The sequence below is a fragment of the Salmo salar genome, chromosome ssa17 (assembly GCF_905237065.1).
Source record: "Salmo salar chromosome ssa17, Ssal_v3.1, whole genome shotgun sequence".
Lineage (NCBI taxonomy): Eukaryota > Metazoa > Chordata > Actinopteri > Salmoniformes > Salmonidae > Salmo > Salmo salar.
Window position 1 is genome coordinate 51013717 of NC_059458.1, and position 14905 is coordinate 51028621.

Consider the following 14905-nt stretch of genomic DNA (forward strand, 5'->3'; position numbering starts at 1 on the left):
TCATGTGCTTTCCTAAGTCAACAACTTCAAACTTCCTTTGTTCGCTCTCTGTTCACCATAGAAGCCTCAAACAACTTTCTAACGACTGTTGACATCTAGTGGAAGCCTTAGGAAGTGCAAAATGTGTGCTAGATAGGCAATCACTTGAAAAAACTAAAGCCTCAGATTTCCCACTTCCTGGTTTGATTTTTCTCAGGGTTTTGCCTGCCATATGAGTTCTGTTATACTCACAGACATCATTCAAACAGTTTTAGAAACTTCAGAGTGTCTTCTATCCAAATCTACTAATAATATGCATATCCTACCTTCTGAGTCGGAGTAGCAGGCAGTTTAATTTGGGCACGCCTTTCATCCGGACGTCAAAATCCTGCCCCTACCCTAGAGAAGTTGATAAATATGATTAACCTACCCCACGCTGCATCTTGGTCCGACCATCCTTACAACAACGTGCGTAGCAAGAATAAAAAATATTCCAAAACATGCATCCTGTTTGCAACAAGGCACTAAAGTTATAATATAAAATATTAATTCAATTTCAATACCATAATAGAAATTCAAAATTATGGAATTCAAATACAATTTCTATTGGCACTGAAATCGCTCCATACATTCAGCTGGAGAACACAATGTTGTGTGACGTTCAGATAGAAATACAGCATGTAGAACAAATACCTCTCTCTGGCATGTAGAATAAGGAATTGTATCAGCTGTATTCATGAAAGTTCAACAATGTTAGCTTAATGAACATGGCCCTGATAAAGGATTGGATGTCATTAGTTTAAAATGTCCAAAGAAATGAAAATACACCCACTGTAAGGTGATATGCAGGAAAAGTTTTAACTGGAAAGGGATGGCTATTAACTCTATAGGGACTCGGTGGGGGAATGAGTTGAATGTTTAATCTTTGGTTAATTTCCTGGTCTTTTCAATGCAGGTGGGTCAGAGAAGGGTATAAAAGACCAGAGATATGGGCAGTCAGTGAATTGTCCTGTGGTTCTGTCACACTGTCTCTCTCTCTGTCTCTCGTTAAGACTGGTGAGCTTGGGAGCATGGTTCCTCCATGGTGGACTCTGGTAGCTGTCTTACTTTCTCTTGTCTCAGGTACAGTAGGTCTTCTTTGAAACTTGACTGTGATCATTTTTTTATGCATTTTTATCCGGATTAACTGATTGTCCCCACTGCAAATGTATATATGGTAAAATGAGTTATTACTGTACAGAATTGTACTCCATTTTGCGTATGGATGGGCTGGCATATTAATATTTTGTTATTTCCAGTTCTAGGCCCAGTTGGTTCTGTTTCAACCTCTGATACCCATCAAAGTAAGTAAAGTACCTTCCTCTAAATTACATATACATAGAAGGCCAGTTTCCCAGACACAGATTAAGCCTAGTCCTGGACTAAAAAGCTCTTTCATTGGAGAATCTCCATTGAGAATGATTTTTAGTCCTCGACCAGACTTAATCCGTGTCTGGGAAACCGGCCCATAAAGGGCAACTCCGACACTTTTCAACCTCATATTCATTAACTCCAGCACCAAACCAGTCTACATATGTGAAACGGTAAGTTTCTATGATCTGTGGTTAAAAGGATACTGTAAGAAGAAAGGTCCTAAAAAATGCTTCACAGGGTAGAATTACAAGTAAGAAAAACGGTGAGTTTCAAAACCTGCATGGTATTTTCTTGCTCCCCACGTCCTCATGAATCTCATAGTGCTTGAAAATCACTGTTTTTCAAACTTTAGATTGCTCATACTGAAAAAAAATATATAGACATATTTTTTTACAATCTGTATGTAAATGTATTTAATTATACATATGTAAATTATAGATATCTAAATATATGTTTAAGCTTTATATTTACATATATTTAAATGTACATAAATATATTGACATATTGCAAAATTGGCAATTTTTATATTTTTCTGCATGTATATTTATATATTTAAATACGTGGTGTGGAAATACATTTTGACAGCATGTTGTGGTAGCTAGTAAAATATATTCCAAAAAATATTTAATAAATATATGTTGCCATGTAATTAAATTAATGGAAAATGTAGCTTTTTAACTTACATACAGTAGCTAGGCTACATTAAAATACAATTCATAAAACTACAAAGTTCAGCACAAAATCACAATAGCATGATGGACAAGGTGTCAAGGGTGTGTACGGGAGGCGAAGTCAGGTGTAGGAGAGCAGAGTGTAGTGAACAGGCACACTTTAATTCCGTTCTAAAAATGACAGCACATAAAAACAATAACATGCCAAAAACACGGAACATAGCAAATGTAAAACTAACAAACAATTACACACAAAGACAATGGAGGGTAACAGAGGACTAAATACATGCAGTAATTATGGAATGAAAACCAGGTGTATAATGGAACAAGACAAAACCAATGGAATATGAGAAGTGGAGCGGCGATAGCTAGAAAGCCGGTGACGTCGATCGCCGAACGCCGCCCGAACAAGGAGAGGAGCCGACTTCGGTGGAAGTCGTGACACAAGGAGTGCTTTCAAAAATCATATTTTATTGGCCCAAATAACTTGTTTCATTGTTGAATCGTCGCTGGAGGCTCTGGACTGCCGACCGTCGCTGGAGGCTCTGGACTGCAGACTGTCGCTGGAGGCCTGGTGCGTGGGACCGGCGCAGGTGGCACCAGACTGGTGACACGCACTTCAGGGCGAGTGCAAGGAGCAGGCACAGGATGTACTGGACTGGGCAGGCGCACTGGAGGCCTAGTGCGTGGAGCCGGGACAGGTGGCACTGGACTGGTGACACGCACTTCAGGGCGAGTGAGAGGAGCAGGCACAGGACATACTGGACTGGGCAGTCGCACTGGAGGCCTAGTGCGTGGAGCCGGGACAGGTGGCACTGGACTGGTGACATGCACTTCAGGGCAAGTGTGAGGAGCAGTCACAGGACGTACTGGACTGGGAAGGCGCACTGGAGACCTGAAGTGTGGGACCGCTACAGGTGGCACCGGACTGTTGACACGCACTTCAGGACAAGTGCGAGGAGCTGGCACAGGACGAACTGGGCTGTGAAGGCGCACTGGAGACCTGAAGTGTGGGACCGCTACAGGTGGCACCGGACTGTTGACACGCACTTCAGGGCGAGTGCAAGGAGCAGGCACAGGATGTACTGGACTGGGCAGGCGCACTGGAGGCCTAGTGCGTGGAGCCGGGACAGGTGGCACTGGACTGGTGACACGCACTTCAGGGCGAGTGAGAGGAGCAGGCACAGGACATACTGGACTGGGCAGTCGCACTGGAGGCCTAGTGCGTGGAGCCGGGACAGGTGGCACTGGACTGGTGACACGCACTTCAGGGCAAGTGTGAGGAGCAGTCACAGGACGTACTGGACTGGGAAGGCGCACTGGAGACCTGAAGTGTGGGACCGCTACAGGTGGCACCGGACTGTTGACACGCACTTCAGGACAAGTGCGAGGAGCTGGCACAGGACGAACTGGGCTGTGAAGGCGCACTGGAGGCCTGATGCCTGGGACCGGTACAGGTAGCACCGGACTGGTGACACGCACTTCAGGGAGAGTGCGAGGAACAGGCACAGGATGCACCGGACTGGGGACACGAACTTCAGGGAGAGTACGAGGAGGCGACACAGGACGTACTGGGCTGTGAAGGCGCATTGGAGACCTGGTGTGTATAGCCGGCCTCAATTGTACCGGAACTTTAACACACTTCTTAGGACGAGTACAGGGAGCTGACAAAGGTGGCATTGGACATCTAACATGCTCCTCAGGGCGAATGCCGTGCATACTTCGCCAGACCAACAGCTCTCTCTCTCTTCACTCTCCTCCAATTTATCCAACAATTCCTCGAAAGTCTCTAAATCTCCCTTCCGTTCACTCTCCTCCAATTTATCCAATATCTCCTCAACGGACTCTGACTCCCCCCAATATTCCTCTTCGCTCTCCGACTGGCCCCTTGGCCTCGCCGACCACTCCATGTGCCCCCCCAAAAAAACTTTTTGGGGCTGTCTCTCGGGCTTTTGTCGTGGTTGCGAATCCCGGAGTCGTCGTTGATGTTCCTTCGCTGCCTCCGCCTGCTTCCATGGCAAGCTTCTGTCTCCTGCCATGATTTTGTCCCACATCCAGGATGTCCTCCACTCCTGGCTTTCCTCTGAAGTCCAGGACTCCTTCACCTGGTCACGCTGCTTGGTCCTGGTCGGATGGGATATTCTGTCACATTCGTTAGAATGATCGGACCAAGGCGCAGAGTGAGTAGCGTTCCACATAATTTATTAGAAAGTGAAACTTTAGAAAATACAAAACAAATAAAGAATAAACAAACCGTGACTAACAATGCAACTATACATAAACAATGTCCCATAACCCCCAAGTGAAAAACAAGCTACTAATGATCCCCAATTACAGACAATGATTACCAGCTGCCTCTAATTGGCAATCATACCAATCACCCAAACATAGAAAAACAAAACTAGAACCCCACATAGAAAATAACAACAACAAAAAAAAACCTGTCACACCCTGACCTACTATACAGAAAATAAAAGCTTTCCATGGTCAGGACGTGACACTGTGCACTTAACATCTGTATTTGAAAATTACGTATTTTAACGTAAAATGTATACTTACAATGCAGATTCCTTCACCTCCAGTGTTCATTTCCGAGTCGCAAGTTAACAGTTACCCTGTGGAGAATGAAGAGACATAGTCAGAGAAACAATTCCACACAAGATTAAGAATAAATAAGGGGTTAATTGTCATGAACATATTTTAATTTCACTCGGAACTAGCTAGATAAATTATAAAAAAGACTACTTACATTGACTGGGGTCTGTCCATAGGCAGCTGAGGTGCCAGACCAGAACAATCCACTGCAGGAGGGAACATTTTGATAATTTTTTTTGCTAGAAATAATCTAGCTAGCTAGCTAGGCAATTCTATCAGAGACACCCAACCCTCACTAAAGCTAGCTAGGTTAGCTAGATACAGTGGTTCTTCCTTTAAAAGTTACGTACTGTGGCACAGCTTGCGGGGTGAAAGAGAATTCTATTGCACGTTATTAAAGTGTCAGCCATTGTTGCCAGAATGACGCAATTTACCATAATCTGCCACTATCTACCACAAACGGTCGCGGCATAAGCTCAAAACTTTTAAAGAAAGAACCACTGTAGCAAGCAACACATTGCTTGGCTAGCCAAGATTATTTAACAATGGCTTTGGAAATTCAATTCTATCTAATTGTCATAATCGTGTATGCAGGTGGCAAGGAAATCAGGCGCAGGAGAAACCAAATTGGTTAAACTGGAGTATTTAATGACAAAACAAACTCCAAAACCAAAGTACAAAATAACATGGGTAAACATAACCCGTCTGTAACGGTCATCATATGTAATGGACCAAGGCGCAGCAGGTTGAGTGCTCATTTTAACTTTTATTAGAACACTTACAAAACAAGAAAACGACCGAACGAACAGTAATGCAGGCTACACACACAGCAGTGCAAAAACAACTTTCCACAAAACCCATTACAAAAACACCCCTCTATATAGGACCTTCAATCAGAGGCAACGAGGAACAGCTGCCTCCAATTGAAGGTCAAACCAATAACCCTAAACATAGAACTAGAAAGACTAGACCAGAACATAGAAATATACTAACATAGAACATAACCAAAAACCCCGGAACACTCTAAACAAACACCCCTCTACATAAACACATAGCCCAACAAACCCCGAAACACTCTAAACAAATACCCCTTGCCACGTCCTGACCAAACTACAATAACAAATAACCCCTTATACTGGTCAGGACATGACACCGTCGCACACCGATACAAAAAACACACGTAACATAACATCACAAACAATCACCGACAAGGACATGAGGGGAAACAGAGGGTTAAACGCACAACATGTAATTAATGGGATTGGAAACAGGTGTGCAGGAAGACAAGACAAAACCAATGGAAAATGAAAAACTGATCAATGATGGCTAGAAGACCGGTGACGTCGACCGCCGAGCACCACCCGAGCAAGAAGGGGCATCGACTTCGGCAGAAATCGTGACACTAATGGATACATAACATTAAATCTACTGAACTCTACTCAACTTAAATGTTCAAGACAATTAAAAAGGATGAAAAGTGACGGAGTTTCCCTTTAAATTCAGTTTTTCTATGTACATTTATTACTGCAGCAGACTTTTGACTCTTCTCTGTTTGTTTCCAGATGTGTGTAAGACCTTCGGCAGTGGAGTCGTCCAGATGTTCAACGGAACGGTATTCTACATCCGCTCCACCTGTCCGTTCACGCTGACACGTTTTACTCACAACCGGGTGGACTGTGACATCACCATGCGTCGAGGTGAAAACGGCCTGCTGGAATATATCGAGATCAACGTCAACAAGATCCAGACCCGGATTCTGTACAATGGAACCATCTTCGTCGAGCAGAGAATGTTTGTTTTTATTTACTCTATTTTATGCTATTTTAATAAATGGCTAAATTATGTCTAATTATTTACTCATAAAAAAAACAGATAACACATAAAGGGGTAGTTGCAAAGTTCCTGAAATAGTCACTTTTCATATAAAATCATGCATAACACAGTTCAGGAGTGGGTCTTCAAGATCCAGATAAAGTTAACTGTAAAGCTGGATTTAAAACATGTTCAGTGGATGTATGTATCCTGTATTGAATGGGATTTTTAATTCAATGTTCTTAATCGTCGTCTGTGATACTGCCAATTACACTATTACTTCAAAGCAAGTGATTACATTGAATAGTGAAATGTCTGTCCTTCACAGTTTTTTGACGTCTGTGATTACTTGTAACTGTAATTATCTTACATAAACTGCTAGCTCTAAGCGAAAATAATGAATGGATGAATCTGGTTACCTTCAAATACACCAAGGTGATCTTACTATAGTCTCTTGCGTAATGCAGTTACATACATCATTAATCTGAGAGCTCTAGCATGACCAAGTTATTAATGAGATATTTCACCAAATATTAGCTAGACTTTCCTGCCCTTTTCTTCACACCAACAAAATATACAGTCTAAAATGATCATTAACCTACTTGGCATTGAGGAAGAGGATGATGATGATTGATGACGATTGACTATGACGTGTTTGTCACAGGGTGTCCCTTCCCTACGATCACACCTATCAACATGTGTTCCAGTACGGTATCAACACCAAGCTGAGGAGCACTGTTCTACCTCTGTCTGTCATCTGGAGCAGTGTGGGCGTGGGCATCGACTCTCTCTGGGTGACTGATCCATGAACAGCTTCAAATACATTGTTGTTACCTATTATTTAATCTCTCATGCTATCCTTAACAAATTTGATAAGGTTCCTGGTGCCGAGATGACCTATTAATACATAACTGATTGACTGGTCCCTGGTCTGTCCTCTAACAGGTGAAACTGGAGCAGGAGCTAGTCCTTGGAATGACTGGACTCTGTGGACGACCAGATATACCAGGTCGATTAACTTAGAAACATATTTTTTGTACCTCTTCTAAATATATACAGTAACAGTCAAAACACCTACTCATTCAAGGGTTTTTCTTTATTTTGACTATTTTCTAAATTGTAGAATAATAGTGAAGACATCAATATGATGAAATAACACATATGGAAACATGTAGTAAAAAAAAGTGTTAAACAATTCAAAATATATTTTATATTTGAGATTCTTCAAAGTAGCCACCCTTTGCCTTGATGACAGCTTTGCACACTCTCAACCAGCTTCACCTGGGATGCTTTTCCAACAGTTTTGAAGGAGTTCCCACATATGCTGATCACTTGTTGGCTGTTTTTCCTTCACTCTGCGGTCCAACTCATCCCAAACCATCTCAGTTGGGTTGAGGTCGGGTGATTGTAAAGAATCTAAAATCTAAAATATGTTTTTATTTGTTTAACACTTTTTTGGTTACTACATGATTCCATATGTGTTATTTCATGGTTTTGATGTCTTCACTATTATTCTACAATGTAGAAAATAGTAAAAATAAAGAAAAACCCTTACAGTAGGTATGGCCAAACTTTTGACTGGTACTGTGTACTGGTACACTATATATATATATATATATATATATATATATATATATATATATATATATATATATATATATATATATATATTCACATTGTATTGTACATATGGATTGTCTAAGTAATCTGCAAAATGCAGTATGGAGAAAAATACAGTGAACAGCCTCTTGAATATCAATTGTCTGGGCGCTAACTGCACTTCTTGCTGTTAGCTGTGCGCTAACTACACTTATTGCTGTAAACTGCACTTTAACTACACTTCAGTGTACTACCTACTCTATATTTTCCTGCAAAATTAGATGACCGTCAGCGATTGATTGCAGAGAGTGTTCTTTCAGAGGACGGGTGCCAGACCATGGACTCCCTCCGCACTAAGAGCACGGTACATTTCCTGAATTATGTTCTACGTCCCAAATGACACCTCACTTCTTTTGGATCACTATATAAGTAATAGGGTGCTATTTTGGACGTGGACCACCGTTTGAATCTGGTGGTAAAATACTAGTATCACTACTTGGGGTCTCTGGTATTGCGTGCTTGGCCTCAAGGTTATGGCTTGGTAAATAACACTAGACTTCTGGTGAATGGTAATGAATGGATCTAAGACATAGAACCCTACAATTTTCTTGATGTTAAAATGTTTTCTTGATGTTAATATTTCTATATAGATAATGCCATGTTGCTGTAACATAGGTTATACTGTTTTGAAGTCTGCACTAGTGTTTTACAGTATGATGTACTGTATGTATTATGTATTATTTAATAGGTCTGTCAGAAGTTCTTCTCCAACTACATTGAATGTCTGCAGGCTAACACAAGCAAATACATAACTCTTTGTAAAGAGAATATTTACGGATATGAAAAAGAGCATTATGTAGGATGTGCGTTCTACAAAGAAATTGCCCATCGGTGTCAGACCAGCTACGCTTGGAGGACCTTGACACACTGCCGTAAGTAAATCAGTTCAGAAAAAAGCTGTTAGGTTATAAATATGTTATGAACAGCTATAACACATTATAATGACTATTAATCTTGTTAAAGTAATTTTGTCTATAATGTCTTTAACAAATTCTTAAAGATGTGTGTGTCTGTTTGTTGTGAAACAGCTGAGTTCAGTTGCCCAGGAGAACTACACTTTGAGGAGCAGGGTGATGCGTTTGTTCCCACCTGTTCCAACCCAGCACCTAGAACCAATGATCAGGACATCACCAGCACCTGTGTCTGCCCCCAAGGTAGGCCTTACACTGTCATCCGGAGAAACACAGTTTCAAGTGTAGTCTAAAGTGTAAAAGGTTTCTTTAAAATATTAATTGTAACTGAGCAGACAATGTCTTAGCAAGCAGATCTGCACTGCTTTTAAGATTACCATCACATATTACGCAATCTGCCAGGAGACAATTTTAAACATTATCTTTAGTGTTACAATCACATAAGGTTGATGAGGGTATTAAATGGCTATGTTTCAGGTGAGGTATTGAACGATCGAGCGGAGGGCCATGACTGTGTAAGTGTGTCAGCCTGCCCATGTGTGTACGCCGAGAGGAACTATGCACCTAGGGAAGAACGCAGAACAAAATGCCAGACCTGGTGAGAGAATCAGAACTCAGGAGTCTATTTTGGACCAGAGCACTATGTGGTTTTCGTCAAAAGTATTGTACTAGAGTATGCAGTGCCTTCGGAAAGTATTCAGACCCCTTGACTTTTTGCACATTTTGTTACGTTACAGCCTTATTCTAAAATTAATTAAATAAATACAAATATTCAACAATCTACACATAATAGACCAAAATGACAAAGTGAAAACAGGTTTTTAGAAATGTTTGCAAATGTATAAAATAAAAAAGAATTATTCAAAGTATTCAAACCCTTTGCTATGAGACTTGAAATTGAGCTCAGGTGCATCCTGTTTTGATTAATCATCCTTGAGATGTTTCTAAAACTTGATTGGAGTCCACCTGGGGTGAATTCAATTGATTGGACATCATTTGGAAAGGCACACTGTGTATATATGGTCCCACAGTTGACAGTGCATGTCAGAGCAAAAACCAAGCCATGAGGTCGAAGGAATTGTCCATAGAGCGCCGAGACAGGATTGTGTCAAGGCACAGCTCTGGGGAAGGGTACCAAAACATATATGCAGCATTGAAGGTCCCCTAGAACACAGTGGCCTCCATAATTCTTAAATGAAAGAAGTTTGGAACCACCAACACTCTTCCTAGAGCTGGCCAAACTGAGCAATCGGGAGAGAAGGGCCTTGGTCAGGGAGGTGACCAAGAATCTAATGGTCACTGACAGAGCTCAAGAGTTCCTCTATGGATATGGGAGAACCTTCCAGAAGGACAACCATCTCTGCAGCACTTCATCAATCAGGCCTTTATGGTAGTAGCCAGATGGAAGCCACTCCTCAGTAAAAGGCACATGACAGCCCGCATGGAGTTTGCCAAAAGGCACCTAAAGACTCTCAGACCATGAGAAACAAGATTTTATGGTCTGATGAAACCAAGAATGCCAAATGTCACATCTGGAAGAAACCTGGGACCATCCCTACGGTGAAGCATGGTGGTGGCAGAATCATGCTGTGTGTTTGTTTTTCAGCGGCAGAGACTGGGAGACTAGTCAGGATCGAGGGAAAGATGAACTGAGCAAAGTACAGAGAGATCCTTAATGAAAACCTGCTCCAGAGCACTCAGGACCTCAGACTGGGGCGAAGGTTCACCTTCCAACAGGACAACAATCCTAAGCACACAGCCAAGATAAAGCAAGAGTGGCTTCAGGACAAGTCTCTGAATGTCCTTGAGTGGCCTGCCAGAGCCCGGACTTGAACCTGTTCGAACATCTCTGGAGAGACTTGAAAATAGCTGTGCAGTGACTCTGCCCATCCAACCTGACAGAGATTGAGAGGATCTGCAGAGAAGAATGGGAGAAACTCTCCAAATACAGGTGTGCCAAGCATGTAACATCATACCCTAGATGACTCAAGGATGTAATTGCTGCCAAAGGTGCTTCAACAAAGTACTGAGTAAAGGGTCTGGATACTTATGTAAATGTGATTAAAAAATTTTTATATATATAAATTAGCAAACATTTCTAAACTGTTTTTGCTTTTATGGGGTATTGTGTGTAGATAGATGAAGGAAAAAAAACAAATTAATACGTTTTAGAGTAAGTCTGTAACCTAAGAAAATGTGGAAAAAGTCAAGGTGTCTGAGTACTTTCCGAAGGCACTCTGTGTTAAAAGGATGTCATTTGTGAACTAGTCAGACTTCTCATTGAATTTGTTCAATTATTGATTTTGTCCCGATCAGATATACCGTAACATGATACTCATTTATTTCTCTACAGTGTGTGCAACAATGGCAAGTGGATATGCTCTCAGAACAGCTGCCCTAGTAGGTGTGTGATTGAAGGGCAGTTTGTGACCACGTTCGATGGGAAACAGTATGCCCTTCCCGGTAAATGCACATACATGGCCTCTAAGGTAAATCAATAGATTATCATCTCACAGCACTATGGTCATTTTGAGTTGTACTCATACAGTACTTTCACCTAAAGTACTAACTTCCCTTATTCTTTATGAATGAAATAAAACAGGGTTTTAATTGGACGATATCCATACATTTTTCTGAGACGACGTCCTCCATCCAAAACGTGTTTCTTCAGATTTACCAGGTACTGTTTGTCTGCTTGTAACTTTTGCTTCCCCTTTACATTCAAAGTCTGTTTATGATAAACAACAACATCTAAAACACTTTTTTGTTTGTCAATTACAGAATACCTACAGATTCTCTCACAACAGTGTACAGTTTGAGAAAGAGGAAATTCGAGAGCTACATCAGTCAGACAATGCCATGGTGTTCTGGCAGTCATCCATGTATGTTCAGGTATTGACATCCTCTGGCATGAAGATCCAAGTACAGATGTCTCCAGACCTCCAGCTCTATATCACACTACCACAGAGTGAAGTAGGGATGCCAGAAGGTACTTTGCTTTCATCATCATAATGGTTTTGCATCATACAGTGAGGGAAAAAAGTATTTGATCCCCTGCTGATTTTGTACATTTGCCCACTGACAAAGAAATGATCAGTCTATAATTGTAATGGTAGGTTTACAGTGAGAGACAGAATAACAACAAAATGTTATACAATGATTTGCATTTCAATGTGGGAAATAAGTATTTGACCCCTCTGCAAAACATGACTTAGTACTTGGTGGCAAAACCCTTGTTGGCAATCACAGAGGTCAGACGTTTCTTGTAGTTGGCCACCAGGTTTGCACACATCTCAGGAGGGATTTTGTCCCACTCCTCTTTGCAGATCTTCTCCAAGTCATTAAGGTTTCGAGGCTGACGTTTGGCAACTCGAACCTTCAGCTCCCTCCACAGATTTTCTATGGGATTAAGGTCTGGAGACTGGCTAGGCCACTCCAGGACCTTAATGTGCTTCTTCTTGAGCCACTCCTTTGTTGACTTGGCTGTGTGTTTTGGGTCATTGTCATGCTGGAATACCCATCCACGACCCATTTTCAATGCCCTGGCTGAGGGAAGGAGGTTCTCACCCAAGATTTGACGGTACATGGCCCCGTCCATCATCCCTTTAATGTGGTGAAGTTGTCCTGTCCCCTTAGCAGAAAAACACCCCCAAAGCATAATGTTTCCACCTCCATGTTTGACGGTGGGGATGGTGTTCTTGGGGTCATAGGCTGCATTCCTCCTCCTCCAAACATGGCGAGTTGAGTTGATGCCAAAGAGCTCCATTTTGGTCTCATCTGACCACAACACTTTCACCCAGTTGTCCTCTGAATCATTCAGATGTTCATTGGCAAACTTCAGACGGGCATGTATATGTGCTTTCTTGAGCAGGGGGACCTTGCGGGCACTGCAGGATTTCAGTCCTTCACGGCGTAGTGTGTTATCAATTGTTTTCTTGGTGACTATGGTCCCCGCTGCCTTGAGATCATTGATAAGATCCTCCCTGTGTAGTTCTGGGCTGATTCCTCACCATTCTCATGATCATTGCAACTCCACGAGGTGAGATCTTGCGTGGAGCCCCAGGCCAAGGGAGATTGACAGTTCTTTTGTGTTTCTTCCATTTGCGAATAATCGCACCAACTGTTGTCACCTTCTCACCAAGCTGCTTGGTGATGGTCTTGTAGCCCATTCCAGCCTTGTGTAGGTCTACAATCTTGTCCCTAACATCCTTGGAGAGCTCTTTGGTCTTGGCCATGGTGGAGAGTTTGGAATCTGATTGATTGATTGCTTCTGTGGACAGGTGTCTTTTATACAGGTAACAAGCTGAGATTAGGAGCACTCCCTTTAAGAGTGTGCTCCTAATCTCAGCTCGTTACCTGTATAAAAAAAAGACACCTGGGAGCCAGAAATCTTTCTGATTGAGAGGGGGTCAAATACTTATTTCCCTCATTAAAATGCAAATCAATTTATAACATTTCTGACGTGCATTTTTCTGGATTTTTGTTGTTGTTATTCTGTCTCTCACTGTTCAAATAAACCTACCATTAAAATTATAGACTGATCATTTCTTTGTCAGTGGGCAAACTTACAAAATCAGCAGGGGATCAAATACTTTTTTCCCTCACTGTACAGTATTATCACTATATATGATCATTGTAATTATATATTATCATTGTCGTATCAGAATTTAAGTCACATTGAATGAATCCTGTAAACAAACAAATGTCATGCATCTGGTCATTTCTCTACTGTAAAATAAAGTGGTAACGTTCCTTTTACTAGGACTTTGTGGAAACTACAATATCGATACCACTGATGATTTCACCACAAGCAGTGGTATTGTAGAAAATGCAGCGGAACCGTTTGCGCTGTCCTGGAGTGTAGGGGACTGTCCTGTTAACATACCTAAAGTCTGCATCACCACCGACAACGGTAAAGTCCCTCTGAAGGCCTCATGACTTAAAAAATAGGTTCTTACATGTGTTCAGTAGGTTTTTCTATGAAGGAAATGAATCAGTTTGTTTTAATGACTTTATGAAACTAATGCATGTAGTGACAATGTGTTACTTATATATAGTATAGTATAGCTATTTTTTGTTGGGTACATTACATAGTCTACATGACTTCAAGAATGAGGGGAATGTGAATGCGTCTTGCAATACGACATAGTGTAGAATTGGAAAAATCCTAATTCTGTTTTTGTGCTTCTTAATCTAACATGTGGACGATTACCTCTCAGAAATATTTGCAGATGAGAAGTGCCACCCCTTGAGAGACCCCAGTGGGATTTTCGCCAAGTGCTACGATCACGTGCCTACTGACAATTACCACAAGGCAAGGATTAACTAATACCAACAAATCTTGAGAACTTTTTATACATTGATTAAGTTAAAACAAAAATACATATTTGAATTGCTATTTACCTTGTATTTAACTAGGAAATGATGATGTAACAATGTTTTGTAATTATTTGTGACTTCATGTTTGCAGGCTTGTATCCAGAGAACGTGTACCTGTGGAACTGGGCTGCAGCAGTGTTTGTGTGTGGCCCTGGCAAATTATGCCAAAGCCTGTGCCAACCAGGGCATCACAGTGGGTGACTGGAGAAGGGCCACCAACTGCAGTGAGTAACACCCATAGAGTTAGCAATTGGAATACTACACTGGACATTAACCTTCTTATGATGGTATAAAAGGTCAGACACTTTGGTAAGCCAGTGGTCAGCCAGTGCTGTGATACGATATTGTGTAAAACAATATATTTGAATATTATTTGCACAGTATGTTTGTTAGGTGGAATGATTCCAATAATGTTTCTAATTTACATTCCATACAAACAATGCAGTCAATCCACAGTCATACACTGGCTGAAATTAGTTTGTGATA

The 14905-nt window shown here is 41.4% G+C and overlaps 1 protein-coding gene across 1 annotated transcript in view; it reads left to right on the top strand.

The window, feature by feature from the left end:
- Positions 1-900: 900 nt before the first annotated feature.
- Positions 901-14905, top strand: part of LOC106593893 (mucin-2-like) — a 34972-nt gene continuing 20967 nt past the window's right edge. The window contains exons 1-15 of the mRNA XM_045698639.1: positions 901-1101; positions 1278-1322; positions 6221-6449; positions 7135-7264; positions 7416-7479; positions 8351-8433; positions 8818-9001; positions 9158-9283; positions 9518-9638; positions 11394-11529; positions 11643-11720; positions 11822-12029; positions 13803-13952; positions 14260-14354; positions 14511-14643. Coding sequence (XP_045554595.1) covers positions 1050-1101; positions 1278-1322; positions 6221-6449; positions 7135-7264; positions 7416-7479; positions 8351-8433; positions 8818-9001; positions 9158-9283; positions 9518-9638; positions 11394-11529; positions 11643-11720; positions 11822-12029; positions 13803-13952; positions 14260-14354; positions 14511-14643 — 1834 coding nt within the window. The 5' untranslated portion in view covers positions 901-1049. The remainder of the gene's footprint in view (positions 1102-1277; positions 1323-6220; positions 6450-7134; positions 7265-7415; positions 7480-8350; positions 8434-8817; positions 9002-9157; positions 9284-9517; positions 9639-11393; positions 11530-11642; positions 11721-11821; positions 12030-13802; positions 13953-14259; positions 14355-14510; positions 14644-14905) is intronic.